General features: G+C 43.1%; 1 protein-coding gene across 1 annotated transcript in view; it reads left to right on the top strand.

Moving 5' to 3' along the window:
- Window positions 1-831: 831 nt before the first annotated feature.
- Window positions 832-15,429, top strand: part of LRRK1 (leucine-rich repeat kinase 1) — a 74,976-nt gene continuing 60,378 nt past the window's right edge. The window contains exon 1 of the mRNA XM_009079153.1: window positions 832-898. Within this exon, the coding sequence (XP_009077401.1) occupies window positions 832-898 (67 nt within the window). The remainder of the gene's footprint in view (window positions 899-15,429) is intronic.

Below are 15,429 nucleotides of genomic sequence, written 5' to 3'. Positions count from 1 at the left end.
AGAGTTGGAAATGCCTCAGGAGACTGAGCTGTGCAGTTTTCTGCTGGCCATTATGCCACACGGTTCAGAAGCCAATCTTTAAGAGCTTCTGAGGGCCTGATTCTACCTCCCTGAGTATGTTTGAAGAAGCCTGATGCTTCCAGGGTAGCAGAGTTCTCTAAAAGGACTGGGCAGAGGGGACAGGAGCTGGTGTGTTTCTCTTTACCCTCTTTTCTTTCCTACAGAGGATCGTCTCAGTAACCACATCAGTATTTTTCACTTTCTCACAGTCTTACAAGAGCCACAGTTGTCTTTGTGGATGGGAAAGGTTTTGAGGTTGCAGTGTGGATTTTCCCAGCTGCACTGCATGGTTTCAATGCTCTGCCTTTACACCAGCCTGTGGAGAATCTGAAAGTGCAGCTGTGACCCCTGCCCACCCCCACATCCTCTGCCCAAAGACTGAGCTGCTTTGGTGGAGAAAGATTAGGAATATTATCTTTCTATAGTGGAGACATTGTTAGTCCCTTCTGTTAATTCACATTATGCTCTTAACAAAGCTATTATGAAAATAATTGCATTTATAGGAGTATAAGTGCATTTCTGCAAAGTAACGTTTGGACAACTGTGTTAGAGTACAGAGGAATGAGGTTCTCAAAATTTCTATGCTGGAACAATTAATTTGTTTTGCTGTTTATTTTTAAACAGAATAAATGGTATTTCTTCAGGATGATGCTTCCTAGCAGTCTCTGCTCCTGCCTTGACCTGATGGAGATCGTTCAGCTGTGACAACACTGCTGAGTTTGAAGTGCTCTGGAAAGTTTGTCTGTGGGACCTTCACAACTGCGACCCAGAATGTACTGGTGTGTGGGAACTGAGGAATCCGCTGTTTGCAGGGAGAGCAACATGGATCCACAAAATGGTAAATAGGAGCATTTCTTTTCTTTCCTTCAGATTGGGAGTGAAAGGTTTTAAGAGAACTCAGAAGCCAATTGGCACTAGATTTTGGTGAAGTTTAAAGATGTGAAGATCTTCGAGTGATTTGAGTCCAAATCTTTGAAAATTTACAGTGCAGAGCAAGGCATTTTATTTCCAAGGAGAATGATGTTGAACTACTCAGGTGGTAAGAATAGCATTCCCCTGAAGATCGATGTTCTCCAAAGGCCTACGGAATTAGTCAATACGTGTATCACATCTCACCAGTTCCTAACTATGTTTTACTGTGCTTTTTCAGTGTGTGAATGCAAATATGTTCCCAGTCACTGATGCAGTGGGTATTCAGGGTATGAAAGCTGCTAAAATCAGAGCAGCATTTCTCAGCCTGAACGGGTATTAACCTGCTCCAGTTTTACTGTCAGCTACGATTCAGTGGCTTGCACTGATTTATTGTGGGCTAGATTAGAAGGTTTGTGCTTATGTAATCTAACAAACCCATAGGTGGAGATTCCACTTTGGGAAGGGACATATGCTTCAGGTTGCTTCCTGGGAATTTTTTTTTCGGAGCAGCCAAATTATTTTCGGATGATTTCTCTCGCTGCAACCCTCAGCTCCCAGGCACTGCTGCCTTTCTCTGAGTCAAACCCCAGTTATATTTCTGCTGCAAGAAATAGCCTCCTGGTTCTTGTGTAACGGTATTCCCCCCGTGCAGCAGGCGCTTCATTAGGAGGCAGCATCTGCGTTTGAAGTGTGGGAAGAAGGTGTGTTTGACGCTCTGTAGTGAGTAAGCAGGCTTCAGTGGAAGCTAATGTTTTTGCAGCCTTATTTTGGATTTTATCAGCAACTATGAAGCAAAATCTGATAGTTAATTCAGAGGCCACCTTGTCTTGTTTGAAGACGTTTCTCACCAGCGTCACAGGGAGCTCTGGGAACTCTTTCTTTTCTCCGTATGTATTCTGCTTGTTTTGTGATACTGATTTGTCTGTTTGCTTTTGTTAATTAGCATTGTACCTCTCTGTAGCATTTGGTTGTTGAATGTTCTGAAAATTCCTGAATTCTATCTTCTTAGTTTCTCTCTAGAAGAAATTATCTCCACTTGAATACTAAGCTATAAACCATGAGAAGAATTTTAATCTACGCTAATGATTCGCAAGTGTTAAGAGCTGCGAAATTTTTCTTCTTCAATACTGATTTGACAAGTTTTTCTCACTCTTTAAAGAGACAGTAAAGAAGCAAATTTTTTTAGGAGTGAGTAATGAAGTGAAAAGTGGAATAGTTATCTTTTCTGCATTGTGAGTTCAGGTTTTTCTTCTGAGAACTTTATTACATGTTGCTGTTATGTAACAATATTCAGTTAAACTGGTTAACTGGAAGCATACAAATCTTGGTGGTATGACTATTCTATACTGACATGTCTGGGTTATATTATTTGGTACTGTGTTGAAATACTGACAGAGGGATCCTAGGAAAGCTTAAGATCCTTGCACAAGGCACCAGTACTGCCTTGGTGGATTTGCTCTTTATAAGGATACTCTACATGCTTAAAGTCACTGTTATTTCAGGGTTGTTTGAGTCCTGCCAAGAATAATTGTCATTAGCTAACTGGTCCACTCCCTAAGTTAGCTGGTCCTTGTTCTACATTTGGATCCTATTACGGGGATTGAACCAGGAACACTGTGACTCATTCAGCCTCCAGTTCTGAACCTATTGTTTACGTGCCTTTATTAACAGTGTGGATACAGCCTCCTGCTTCCATTCAGTGGGAACTGCTGGGAAGGGGAGTGAGATCCCAGATCATTTCTTTAATGCTGACGACCTCAGTGCTTGCAGAGCTTGGAGTCTTTTTGGGGGGGCACAGGAAGGACAGGCGTGTGGATGTGAGGGGTTGAACAAACAGCACAGTGGTGCTGGTGGCTCCATGGTGGGTCTGTTGGATCAGCACACACTTACAGCTGGCACAGGGCTGGAGGCACCTTCCAGTGGGTATCATGTGCACCCACTGCCTTGATTATTTGAAAGCCTTAGGATTTTTAGGGCTCTTTTTTTTTCCTGACAGCTATGAAGCCCTGGCCAAATGTACATGGAGAATAGGGTCATGGCATCATTGGCTCTAGTTAGCAAAGGTAACATATGGTGCAAGGGCTCACCTTACTCTTGTGTCTCCTCTGCTATTCCTCTCGGCTGTGCAGTGATCTTGCCTGTATCCCAGCAGGATGTCTGCTTTCCCTGGGAGTGGGCGAGCTGTATTTCAGAACTGGGAGTCTGCCTGCCCTCTGGGGATGGTGCTGGGCTCGACTCAGTGATGCTGTCCAATCTCCTGCTGGTCCACAGAGAGGATCTGTCACTGGAGTGCAGAGAAATGCTCTGGTTTGGGTGCAGTTAGCATATTACTTGCCTCCTCAAACCCTGCTTCCCCTCTCCTAGATTTGTTCATCTTGCCCTAGTTAAAAGAGACTGAGCAGGGATATGGGGGTGGCTGCAGTCTCGCATGAAGCACAGGGTTTGGATTTTTTAAACTTAGTTAAAGGAACTCTACATAATGTAGTAGAGGTGACATAATGTGAATTTTGTAGGAAGCCCAAAGATATCAATGTATGAACAGCATAAAGATTCATCTCCTTTCTACAGGCTGGTTGGTTTCTCTGAATCCTATGAAATTTTACAGCTAGGTTTTAATTCTTTCATGGGTTTCTAGGAGACAGTTCTTCAAAGATGTAGGAGAGCAATCATTGTGCTCTGAAATGTTAGGGCACTTCTGTTAAGGAGCTTATCTCCCTCTTATTGTGAATTTTATTCAGAGTTACAGAGCATTCATATGTCACTGGTGTGTTTTTTTCGGAGGTGGAATTGGATTATCCTTCAAACATGCCAGAGGGTGTCTCTTCTCTCCTGCTAAATCTGGAAGTGAGCATTGAAAAGGGGTGTTAGGTTGGAATGTATCTAACATTACATAATTAGGGACAATGATGCCAATGATAACTGGCTGAAGTTTTATAACAGCTTTACAGATATTAACTAAGTGAACCTTTACAACTTCTTTTGAGGCAAATCAGTTGTAAGCTGGTGACTTTCCACTGTTCAGGGAAGCACCTATAGACATGTACTGTATGCCTGGAAAAGAGACCTATATATTAAAATGAGAGAGCAAATAAGTAATCAGAATATGATGATTTGAGATGTCATTTGGAGCGGACCAGAGGCCCTTAAAGCTTTGCCTCAGGAGTGCTGTGGGGACTCTGCAGCTCACAGTGCTTTGTATTTTATCAACAACAAGCTACCCATGACCCAAAGGTAGTGACCTTTGCAAACCCTCCTGGGCTGTGGCTCAGCTCAAAGGAAAATTTGCTGCCTGCACTGCTGTTTCCTGAATCACAGAGCAGTCTCCACAGTGAGTAAGGAGAGTTTGCAAGAGTCAAAAGAGTCATTTTAAGGGACTACTCAGGAGCTAGTGCAATGTTATATGGAAATTTCACAACAGATTGAATAGTGACAGCTCGAGGTTAGCCAATAGCAAATGGGACAGCTGATTCTCTTGGGACATGCTTTGTGCATCCATCCTCACTCCCCTATTTGCATCAGGGCAGGGCATGTGTGAATGTGGCTGAGGCCATTGTTGAGGGTGGTAGTTTGGACTTTGGCAGTTTGGGGAGGTGACAGGAGTCTAGGTGGAAGGATGGAAACGTCAAACTCTGTCCTTGCTCTCTCTTCTGTACTCATTGCTAGCCCAAGCCTTCCAGGCTGTCAGCCTGGCAGTGCGAAATCCACTTAAAAATAAAAGTTTACAGGAAGAACCTGACTTCTTTATAGCAATAAAGGCAGGCACAGCTCACCAGCTCCTGAGTGGGGATGGGCATGGCCTCCAGATGAGATCTTTGCTGTTGTCTCCTCACACTTCTGCACACTTGGTTTTGTTGCCTTAAATGTGAAGGGCAGGAACTTGCAGTTGGTAGTGTGAATAGCTTTGTTAAAATCTTCCCGGCTGAACAGAGGAGGAAGGGAAAATCAGTGTTGGAGCACCGCTGATAACACTTTGTTCCTAGTGAAATCACCATGTGAACCTTAAAATCTTCACATCAGCTGTGTGCATGGGGCTAGGGCCAGCAGCTAGGTCTTGGGGCACGTTGTGCTGTATAACAGGGAAAAAGTACTCATGGCCTCTGTCCTGCTTTTTCCATCCACACACTATCATGTAGTAACATTACCCTGAGTTTTTTATGGCAGCGTGGCAGTGAGAAGGACAAGGAGAGCATCTGGGAGGTGATCTGAGCACACAGAGCACTAGAGACCTGCCAAGTGTGTTGGTTGTGTGAAGCTCTGTATAATCAGACTAAATGAGCCTTGAAATATTCTGGTTTTCTTCCTGCTTGTTAAAGCTGTGAGTTAATTTGAGTCCAAACAGCAAACTGAGAGTGTTCCTATGAGCAAAAAAAGAAAAAAGCAAAATATAGAACAGGTAACATATGTGAGTTAGTCTTGCTACAGAGTGCCCTGCAGAAGGAGAAGTAGGAAATGCTGGGCAGGAATAGGAAGTACACTAGTGAAGCAGTAATAGGCTTGTATTTTTAAACATTTAAATAAACTCTTCATACAGAAGTGGTGCAATCTCACATGGGGCCAAGCCTGATGCGGAAGGCTGGTCTGCAGCAGAGCATGCCTGTGGTTAAACCTGCACTCCTGTGCAGGCTGCAGCAGTGCCACAGCTCTCCAGACTGAGCCTGGGTTTTCAGAAAGGGCAGTGAATGCTGAGGCATTTACAGTTTCCTGATAAATACCATCAAAGCCAGCCTGCTCTTGAACTTGAGGGCTGTAGCAAGGAGGCCAGAGGCGCTGGGAGAGCCAGTGGTGCAGTAAAGACCTTGGGAGGCTAATTGAGCAGAGAGTCCAGCCTGAGAACCAGTTTGATTTACAGGCAGAAGTAAAACATTGATCTTTATCTGAGCTGTGTCTGGCATTATCTGCTGCTTTACAGCTTTATTTTACCACCTTTCTGTTAACGTGTTTGTGGTGTGTTGCATTGAAATGTAACTTATGACAACTCTATCAAGAAGCCTGGAAAAGAGATAAGGTGATAAGGTAGTAAAGAAAATCTTTTGCCCTTAGAACTTGTACACAGGGACTTTTTATGATGTTGCTAAGGTGTGATTATAAGGGATCTCTCAGGTGAGGGTTGATTCTGTGGTCATATAACCACTGTGCTCTGTTTCAGTGGGAAAAAAGCAAGTGATAGTATTCACAGTGACTCAGCCTTTACCAGGCCTGTTGATTGATTTACTGTTTTGTCAGAGATGTTGAGGTGATTTTATACTTGCATTAAGAAAATGCTATGAATTATGTTTTTTCATCCTTCCCAAAGCCTATGGGGGCCTTATCCAAAACCCATTAAAGTCTTTGCACTGACATAATGGGATCTTCAGGGATCTTTACAGCATTAAGTCTGTGGTTTGTTTGTTTTTCATTTCTCTGATCGATAAAGGGGCTGCCAGGGCTCTGCTTGGCAGAAGGCAGCGAACTGGGAGGAACTGTTTGCATTGCAGATGAGAGTGTGGGGGATGGATTTCATACCATTCAACTCCCAGTCTGCTGTGTAGAATCATAGAGTCGTTAAGGTTGGAAAAGACCTTCAAGATCATGGAGTCCAACCGTTCCCCCAGCACTGCCAAGGCCACCATTAAACCATGTCCTCGAGTGCCACTTTCACACAGCTTTTAAATCCCTCCAGGGATGGTGACTCAACCATGAATTCTGTCTCTTAATAGGTTCTCTTTCAGATTTTGCATCAATTTGGGCTGATATTTACTTCCTTTCCTTAATCCAAGTCTGTGTGCTCATTAGTGGGTCAGCAATTGCTTATTTGCATGATTACGTATCACTACAGCAGCAGCTCTTTTGTGCAAGTTTCATAACAGAAGTGTCTCCACGCTTTGAATTTGTTGTGCCTTGCCCTTAGAGGACTTATAAAAGAAGTCTTTAAGTTTCAGGGAAGGCCCTCAACCTTCCAAAAGCTTTCCTGCAGTCAGAGGGGTTCTGGGGATTGTCTCTGGGATTTGTGTTATTCTGGACAAACTAGCAGGACTTGGGGTCTGCCATGGAGCTGTGCAGAGCAGTGAGATATCTGGTGCAGATCCTCTCTTTTTTGGCTTGCCCTTTCCAATTGGAGAGGGCAGCAGATCCATGGTGAGCTTTGGGAACTCCTTGTCTGCAAAGACAAACCCCATGTTGTGTTGTCCAAGGGTAAGGGAAGGGGTCAGTCTGCCACAGGAAGGGCAGGAGAAACGCAACTGGTGGAAGGAGCAGTGACCTGGGGTTGGGAGCTGGAGGACCATCATTTCTTCTCTAACAGTCAATATGCTCCCAAACATAAAGGTTGGCATTTCAGATGCTGCTATGGAAAACTCAGTCTTAGGCTATCCACAACTCCTTTCCTGTGCATGTTTAAAATCATGGAAAAATAACGACCCAAAGCAGTGATTCAGACTCTAAGTCTGGATAAATTTAGCTCAAATATTCTTGGTATGTTTGTGGTCGCTGTGGAAATTGCATCACTGCTTGCTTTCCTGATCAAAATATCGCTTAGAAAACTGGCATGGCTACCCCAGAACAGCTCAAAATGAAATCTTTTAAAAGCATGTGTGTCTTTGCAATTGCTTCACCTGCTGGTAATTGGTTTTGGGGGTTGTTTGTTTTATTCCTGTCTTGGTTAAGGAGTTTTTTTGGACTAGAGGTTATTGCTGCTTAATTGAAAAGCCACAAGGTTTCAAACTGATACACTCTGCAGCATGATTATCTACTTCGCATAAAAGTTCTGTCTGGGGAGTAGGATTCAAAAAGAGTGCTGGTAATTGCTGAAGACAAGACCTCCTCCAGAATCTGCCTGCACGTCTCTCTGTCTTGCACATCAAAGAGCCTTTGAAAATGCTTTTATTTTTGCATCAAACAGGAACATTTTATTTTTCTTGGTAACAGTAATGGACAGGATCCCTTCTCAGATCTCATACATAGCTTGAAAAACAAACAAATCTGGCTCCTGAAATGAGCCTGTAGTCCTGGTCACAGTTGTCCCATGTTTTGCACCTTGGACCTTTCATACAGTGGCAGGGTAGGAATAAAAGCTTATCAAATCAAAGCCGTTTGCATGGCTTGGACCAGGATGTTGGATGCAATGGATCAGAGTTCACCAGAGGTTGGTGGGAAGGGGGTGAAAGGTGCTTTGTCTCACTTTACTGTCTCTCCCTTGGAGCAGACACCTAAAAATGCTGCGAGCTGCAGCAGGGTCACGGCACATACCTTTGTTTGGACATAGCATCCTCCCAGGCGGAGTCTTTGTCCTCCCTCCACTGAAATGACTGCTGAAACTCGCAGGCATCAGGAAGATGAAATACCTCCCATTCTCCCTCTCTAACATTTCTGCCACTTGTAGGATTAGTCACAAGTGGGGGAAGGTTTTGTTTCTTTTGGTAGCCCCTGTTAAAGCTTTGGCAACACATCACAGCCTGATTCAGAACCAGCACTGTCTTGGCCAACAGCACAAGACTTCATCAGGCCTTCTCTCCTACTCCAGACACAGCTGTTAAGGTAATCTTCCCTCTGAGATAGTCTGTCCTGGAAACCAGAGGATCTGCTCTGTCTTGCATAGAAGCTGGTGGAAGAGCTCACATTGAGTTCAGTAGAAGCTGGAGGGGAGCCTCATTTTCTCCACTGTTTTGTTATTTTTTTTTTTTGCAGACTGTCATATCCATCTTCCCAGCTCTACATCCCCCTTGGCTCTGCTGTTGCCAAATTGCCCCTTCAACTCTCTCGATACCAACCAAATTCAGTATCTTGACTGCATTTTCTTTTCCTATGCATGCAACACTTTTTCCTAAACTGATCTAAAATGATTGTTGTCTTGGTGATAAATGAGGAGTGAGGATAGCAAAGGGTGTTTTATTAGTCTAGCAAACACAGTAAAGAAACTCATTGAACTGTGTCTAACATGTACTAAGCTTGGAGTTTGCTGCGTGGGATGTTTCTCCCCTCAAGTCTTTTGAAAGGCTTCTTCACTTAGACTTGTCTCCTTTTTCCTGGATCTATCAGTTAGTTTAATAAAAGATACTCTTTTTCTCCAAACTTTCCTCAGAGTAGCCTGTGAAGCTGTTACCATCTCACATGTTAGGAGTTAGTGCTTGGTGGTTGACTCTTGCCCGTGTTTAATACGGGAACATTGGCTGCAGGACTGGAAGGAGTGTGTAGGTTGGTGTCCTTGTGTCACACTTATATTTATGCAGGGCTTGTTTTAAGCAAGTTGATTTGTCTGTTGCTTCTGCTTTTTCTAGAAGATTGTTCCAAGCGTCATTTCTCCAATATTTTAAGCTTTCTTCTAGCTGTCAACCATGATGCATTCATACACTGTACATAAATAGCTCTTCTCCTTCCCTGGTGTCTCCCTCTGGATGTATTTATGAACAGTACTCCTATCCCCATCCAGCCTTCAAGCCCAACAAGCCAAGCTCATCTCATCTCTAATCTTGCAATTAGACCATCCATTTCTTCCATTCAAATAATTAATGATGTATTTTAATTTTTAAGAAGAATGTTGAGCAAGTTATTTCTTTGAAAGAGAGAAAACATTGATGCATGGATATTTTTTTCCCTTCTGATGAAAGCTTGAACACTAGGGAAAAGGAAAAGTTTCAGAAGAAACCAAAGTTAGCCATGAAATTTAATTTTATGAAGTTTCATAAACTTGGTTTGGTTTCATGGCTGTAAGATTTGATTCAGTTGGACAGGAATGATCTCACTAGAGACACCTTTCATCATTTAACAATCCTCTCTTTCCAGCCATGCCTGGAAACGAACATGAAGAAAATCCAAGAGTGTAGTCATAGTTCTGCATGCTTAATGTATATCTTCCAATTTAAAATTTGGAAAGCAAGAGTGGCATAGCTGGCCTTGCATGCAAAGGCATATTTCTGAATGATTCAAGCTGTAGGATGGGAACCAAATCACTGAGGCCAAAAAGCAAAAATAGAAACTTTCACTTAGAGCTGAGTCATTCGTAATTTCAATACAGCAACTGGCTCTCTGGCCATTTGGAGCTCTCTGGGTTCCCTCAATTGCTTTCCCTTGGAGGTGGAAATTAACACCATCAGTGTTCTCTGTGGTCTTTTCTAATCCTTTGTACCCCAAAGAGGACATTACTGGAGGGATGTGAAGTGTCCTCCTTCCCTGTGGGAGCCAGTCTTTGTCCTGTGCTTGCCAGAGGTCATCTCTGTCCCATTCCTTCCCTGCCCAAAGGCCAGGTGTGTGTCTGCCAGGGGTGATGGTACCTTCATGAGACAGTCTGACCCCTGAGAAATGTGTTGTGGCCATTGATGCTCTGAGTGCTTCTACATTTCAAAAAGATTGAGCATGTGTATGTGAAGCAGCTTGGGCCTGATGCCTGTACTCAGAGAAGGGAGGAAAACCATCCCTGTCACCTACAATTCCCAGTTCATCATGCTGGTAAGTAGAATGACAGGGTTAGTGAAGGGCTGTCTGCTGTTCATTACCCAGCTGCTTGGTGAAAAGTTGGAAAGAGAAGGGAGAGGAGGAGGAGGAGGAGGAGGCAGCAGCAGCCCCATCTTTGATGTTGGTTGCTGCCATTCATTTGGGATGTGGAGATTGTCTTGGTGTTATCTATTGGAACTAAAGGTAAGGTGTGCAGCAATGGGAGCCTTGTGTTGGTATGCACAGCTGGATAGAGGGTTGTCTAGGGATTATCAGTACACAAGAGCCTGGCTGCAGCCTCTGGAGCCCAGGTGGGAAGAAGAGGTCCTGGGCAGTGACGATCACAGTCCTGCTGCCCTTCTTCTGCCAGGTACAGCCCAGAGCAGTGGAAGTGGTGTGTGCATTAAAAAGCAGCAAGTGGAGAGTATCATGTCCTCTTGCAGAGCACAAGAGAAGAGGCACGTCCAAGGCCATCACAGGTAGCTTTCCCCTGGATAGCTGCAGATATCATTAGTGACCCCAGAGTTGTCTTGCACTTTCCAGTGTTGATTTGCACCCTGACACGATGGCATTGGTCTGACAGTCATATTCCAGTGTGTAATTCTTAGTGCTCTGTCTGACCTCATTGCCTTGCAGTGGCTTTGTGTAGCCTCTTTTGTACTGCAGCAAAGAATAACCAGCTCGGTTTCATTTTAGCTTCTTGAACAATAGAAATACTTCCCAGAGTCCCAGGGATCTGGGAGGTGCACACAAAAACGCGGGAGCCTGCTCAGATCTGGCAGAGCTTTTCAGCCCCAGCTCAGTGCTGGTGCTGGCAGACCCTGATACTGCTCACCAAGATGAGACTGCTGAGTCTCATTGTATTTGAGGCTTTTCTGTCCTCTCCTCCCCCATTATCCTGGATGATGGAGAATGATTGTGTAAGTGAGGAGCTAAAGCCTTTGGAGGCATCTGTTTTTCATAGTTCAGTTCTGGAGCCCAGTGAAAAGGCAGGAGAGTCCAGAGCATTTTTCCATCTGGGACTTAATTTTTTCCTTTCAGATTTGCGTTAGCAAATGCTTTTTTTTTCCCCTTGCAGGTTAAGAGTGTTTCAAAACAGAAAATTTCCAGTGATTCTGGTGATAATTGGTCACTTTGCACAGCTGTACCTAAAATTGTCAGCATGTCCTTTACGAGGTCTTATGTGCTTGCTGGAAAAGGTTTAGGTCAGATCAGCATGTTTTCTGTGTGGTACTGGCATGTAAACAATCAAAAATACTTCCAGAATATGCAGTAATACTGAAAAAGATCCCTTCAGTGCTGGATTTCTGCCTTTGAAGCATTCTTCTGGTTTAGATCTGGTTTCCTTTAGGGTTATAAGTTTGCTTTTGGGGCAGTGAGTGCTGACTGTGAGCTGTGTTTAGATGCGGGTGGCTTTGTGCTCAGTACATCATCTTTTCCACTGCCTTTGGCAGGCACATCTTAGTGCAGAGCCACTCCTTTAATTAGCTGGAATAATGGATGTTGGGGGGAAATGAAACCGCAGAAAAAGTGTGTGTGGCTTTCCCACTGTCCTGAGAAGTTGGCACATCTCACTTGTTGTGAGAGATATTAATCAGGGTCAGAGGGACATGGCCCAATTCTGCCACGGTCTCTCCAGTGGGGATGTTGAACTTCCCAGATAAACCATCTTTTTCTTTCTTGGTTGGATATATCATGACTTTTCTCTCTTGTTGTCTCGCAGGAGGATTTGTAAGTGGTTCTGACCATTTTTTAATCCTTCCAGGGACATTTTATAGCAGAATGGGTTGAGCAATATGTATTTTGCCTGAAGGTGAGAACAAGGTGAAATAGATCACAGGCTTGTGCTGCAGGACCCTCCTTTGGTTACGGGCCAGGTCGGCGCCATTTGGACAGGTGTGGGAGCAGTTTCCCTCCTGGGAGAGAGATCTCGGTCTGGAACTTTATCTTCTAATAAATGAATGAATGAAATGAATGAACAAAATCTTTTAACTTTGTAGAAAAACAAATGAACCCTTACTTTGAAGTGTCAGCTAATTAGAAAAGGAACACAAGATATCTTTGTTTCATAGAGCGTTTTTACTGACTTGGACTGACTGAAAAATTAATTTCTTTATTTTTTATTAAAGAACTCAGGGGTTTGCTTTTCTCTGCCTGGTTTGGGAAGGGATTTTTCAGTATCTCAGAGATTTCCAGAGCACTGAAAAGCTTTTCTTACCCATCTAAATGGAAAATGCAATGTAGGGCAGATCCATCATCCTTGGAAATCACTGGAGGCTTCCCGTTGGCTGCTGTTCAGTTTATTAGCCTGAAGTTTTTCAAAGCAGCAGAAGATACATGAGTCTGTTGTAGAGACTCAGAAATAACATGGCTTTCCATTAATTTTGCAAACCAGCTGGCCAAAGCTTCCATAGAGTAGCATTGAAAAATGCTCAGCGACACTGGTGAGTTCTTAAGTGTTTGGGGGTGTTGGCTTTAAATATTCAGCACATCTTAAACCTCATCGCTCTCCCATTTTTTATTTGTGCTGTGGCAGCACTCAGAAGTCAAAATGGCAAAAGATTAAGCTGGTGAAGGTTAGCTATAGCCATCTGGTGCCGTTGAGGAATTAATGTCTGAGCTCAGCCCAGAGAGGCAGCCTCTGCCCACCCCCATCCCCAGATCCTCCGAACCAGAGGCTTGGATTTCACTGTAATGGGGCATGGAGATGAAAATATCTGTCAAGGCTAAACTGTGGTAGTTAATTCAGACAAAGAAGCAGCCAGGCAGCTAGTGGCTGCTGTAGGAGCTGCCTGTGCTGAAGCAGAGGTGGGTGGCTATCAGTCGAAGGAATTAATAGCTTAACTGAGCACTGCTGAATGGGATGCTGTGTTAAAGCATCATCTTGGTTTGCTCCTGTCTCTGGAATACCTGCACACATTATGACAAGGTCAGTAGCAGTTTTAAAGTGTTGTTATTATTATTACAATTCTGGTTTGGAGTAACTTAGCTTCCTGCCCTGTTTTATCCTGGGTTAAGCGTCTCATTTATATCTATCTTGGCTAGATCAAAACAGCCTACTTAGCTGCCAAAGAACTCCTGGCTTATCAGAGGGCCTAATGTAGCATTTACAAGCTCTGCAAGTTGATGTGTCAGGGAGAGGGATGCAGTGATTTGGGATATAAAGACAATAATCATCTCTATGTTGTTCTGCTTTGTTATGCAGCTGTTTGCTGATTCACAGCACTGACCTGCAAACCCTTCCCTTTTAATAGTGGCATACTGACAATTTAGAAATTTTAGAGGGTTTTTTTCACCTGCTGCAGTAACAAGGCCTGTGACAGGGTGTAGCTCCAGATACCCCTGAAATTCTCATGGTGCTCTTTATTATTAATAAAGTCTATATTTGTTTTGTTTCTCTAAACTAGGTCAGCAGTCTGTTGCACTGCAAAAATTATACTCTTCTTATCTTTGAATGGCAATAAAATAACTGCTTTTTTAATTGATAGCCTCTGTTTCTATTGGAATATTTTTTAAAAGAAAATTACTCATGACCTTAGCTTTTATAAAAGGCTGTTGCTGCAAAGCCAAACTTAAAATGTATTTCCAAAGTATAAAACATTGAAATCAAGAGTGGGAAATAATTCCAAAGTTAGTTGCTTTGGTACAGGCTATTAAGTGATGTGAGGAATAGATGATGGATGTGTTTGCAGTGTTGGCAGATTTCTCCTGTTTTCCCCTTACAAACAGCCCTGGGTTTGCTTACAGCCATTAGTAGAGAGCAAGAAAAGAAAATAAGCCATGGATCTATGAAGAGGTTAAACAAATATGATACAGAGGCTGAATGATTTGGAGTGAACTCCATGGCTTTATTTTCACTGACATTCAAAGGTGTTAGAGAAATGAACCCACCTCAGTTCAAATAAGCTTCATTTATCTGCTTTTTGGTGCTGCTTTAGGGCAGTGATTTTAGGGAACCTGTGCCAGCACAGGAACTGTCTCAGATCTGTGTGCAATAAAGCAAAAACTAAAGCAAATGACAACGGGTGTGCAAGAGTTTCTGGATATTACAGGAATATCCAAGAAGTACTGCTAGAATATCATCACTTGCTGGGCTGGTTTGCATACAGCAATGTGCTTTGTTGTACAGCAATGCAGACCCTGTTGTGCAAAGTGCAGAAAGCTAAATCTGTGCCATCTAGAACTGAAAGCACTTTGCTACATCCAGGCTTAAATGCTCAAAGTGTTGTGTGATCAAGACCAAAACCAGAGGTTCAATATTGTTGAGCTTCAGTGTTGCTTTCATGTCGTGTTGTTCAAGGCTGTATGTGGATGAGGTGACTCTATTAGGAAAGCCATGAAGTGCTCAGGTAAAGAGCATGAGATGTGTAGGGTTAAAAACAGAGGCAGAATTTCTTTGGATTTCAACCCAGATATTTGCTAAAAGTGGCTGATGCATATATTGGCAAAACTTTATTCCCAGCATACACGAGTGCCAGTACTGATGATAGTTCAGTCATGCGTCTTGTAGAAATGAAACAGCTTTTAGTCAGTAGAATGTAATTTTCCTCATTTTTTTCCCTCCTGGTGAGTATAAATTAAACTTATAAAACATGCAGCTGCTTATTTTCCACTTGTGTTCCAGAAGTCAATATATCATTTACTAGATCACCAGGAACTAGGTGATTTGGTTGGTGAGGTGCTTTGCTTTGCAATGGGTTTTGGGAATGCGTGGCCAACCTTCTCTCAAGTTAACTTTGACAGGATCATGTGAGTGCAGCTGTTGGTTGAGTGCAAATTTTTTTATCACTCTATATAGACTTCTGTTGTTTTCAGGCTTGTAATTAGTTCAGTTACAAGGACTATTTTTTCCTGAACACTCTTGGCAGCTTCCTTCCTGAGATCTTAGGCAGGAGGTCAGTTTATTCTGCAGAATGGAATCATAGAAGGAAGTTTTGATGACAGCTACATAGGGAACTTGAATGATGAGCAGCATTATCTTTCTGCCAAGAATATTTATTATAAATATATTGGTTTCAAACAGTAGAATTGCCCAGATTTGTTACACTCAAT

Source organism: Acanthisitta chloris, unplaced genomic scaffold (genome assembly GCF_000695815.1).
Source record: "Acanthisitta chloris isolate BGI_N310 unplaced genomic scaffold, ASM69581v1 scaffold42897, whole genome shotgun sequence".
Lineage (NCBI taxonomy): Eukaryota > Metazoa > Chordata > Aves > Passeriformes > Acanthisittidae > Acanthisitta > Acanthisitta chloris.
Note: the sequence above shows the minus strand (reverse complement) of the source record. Positions and strands in the feature narration are given on the sequence as shown.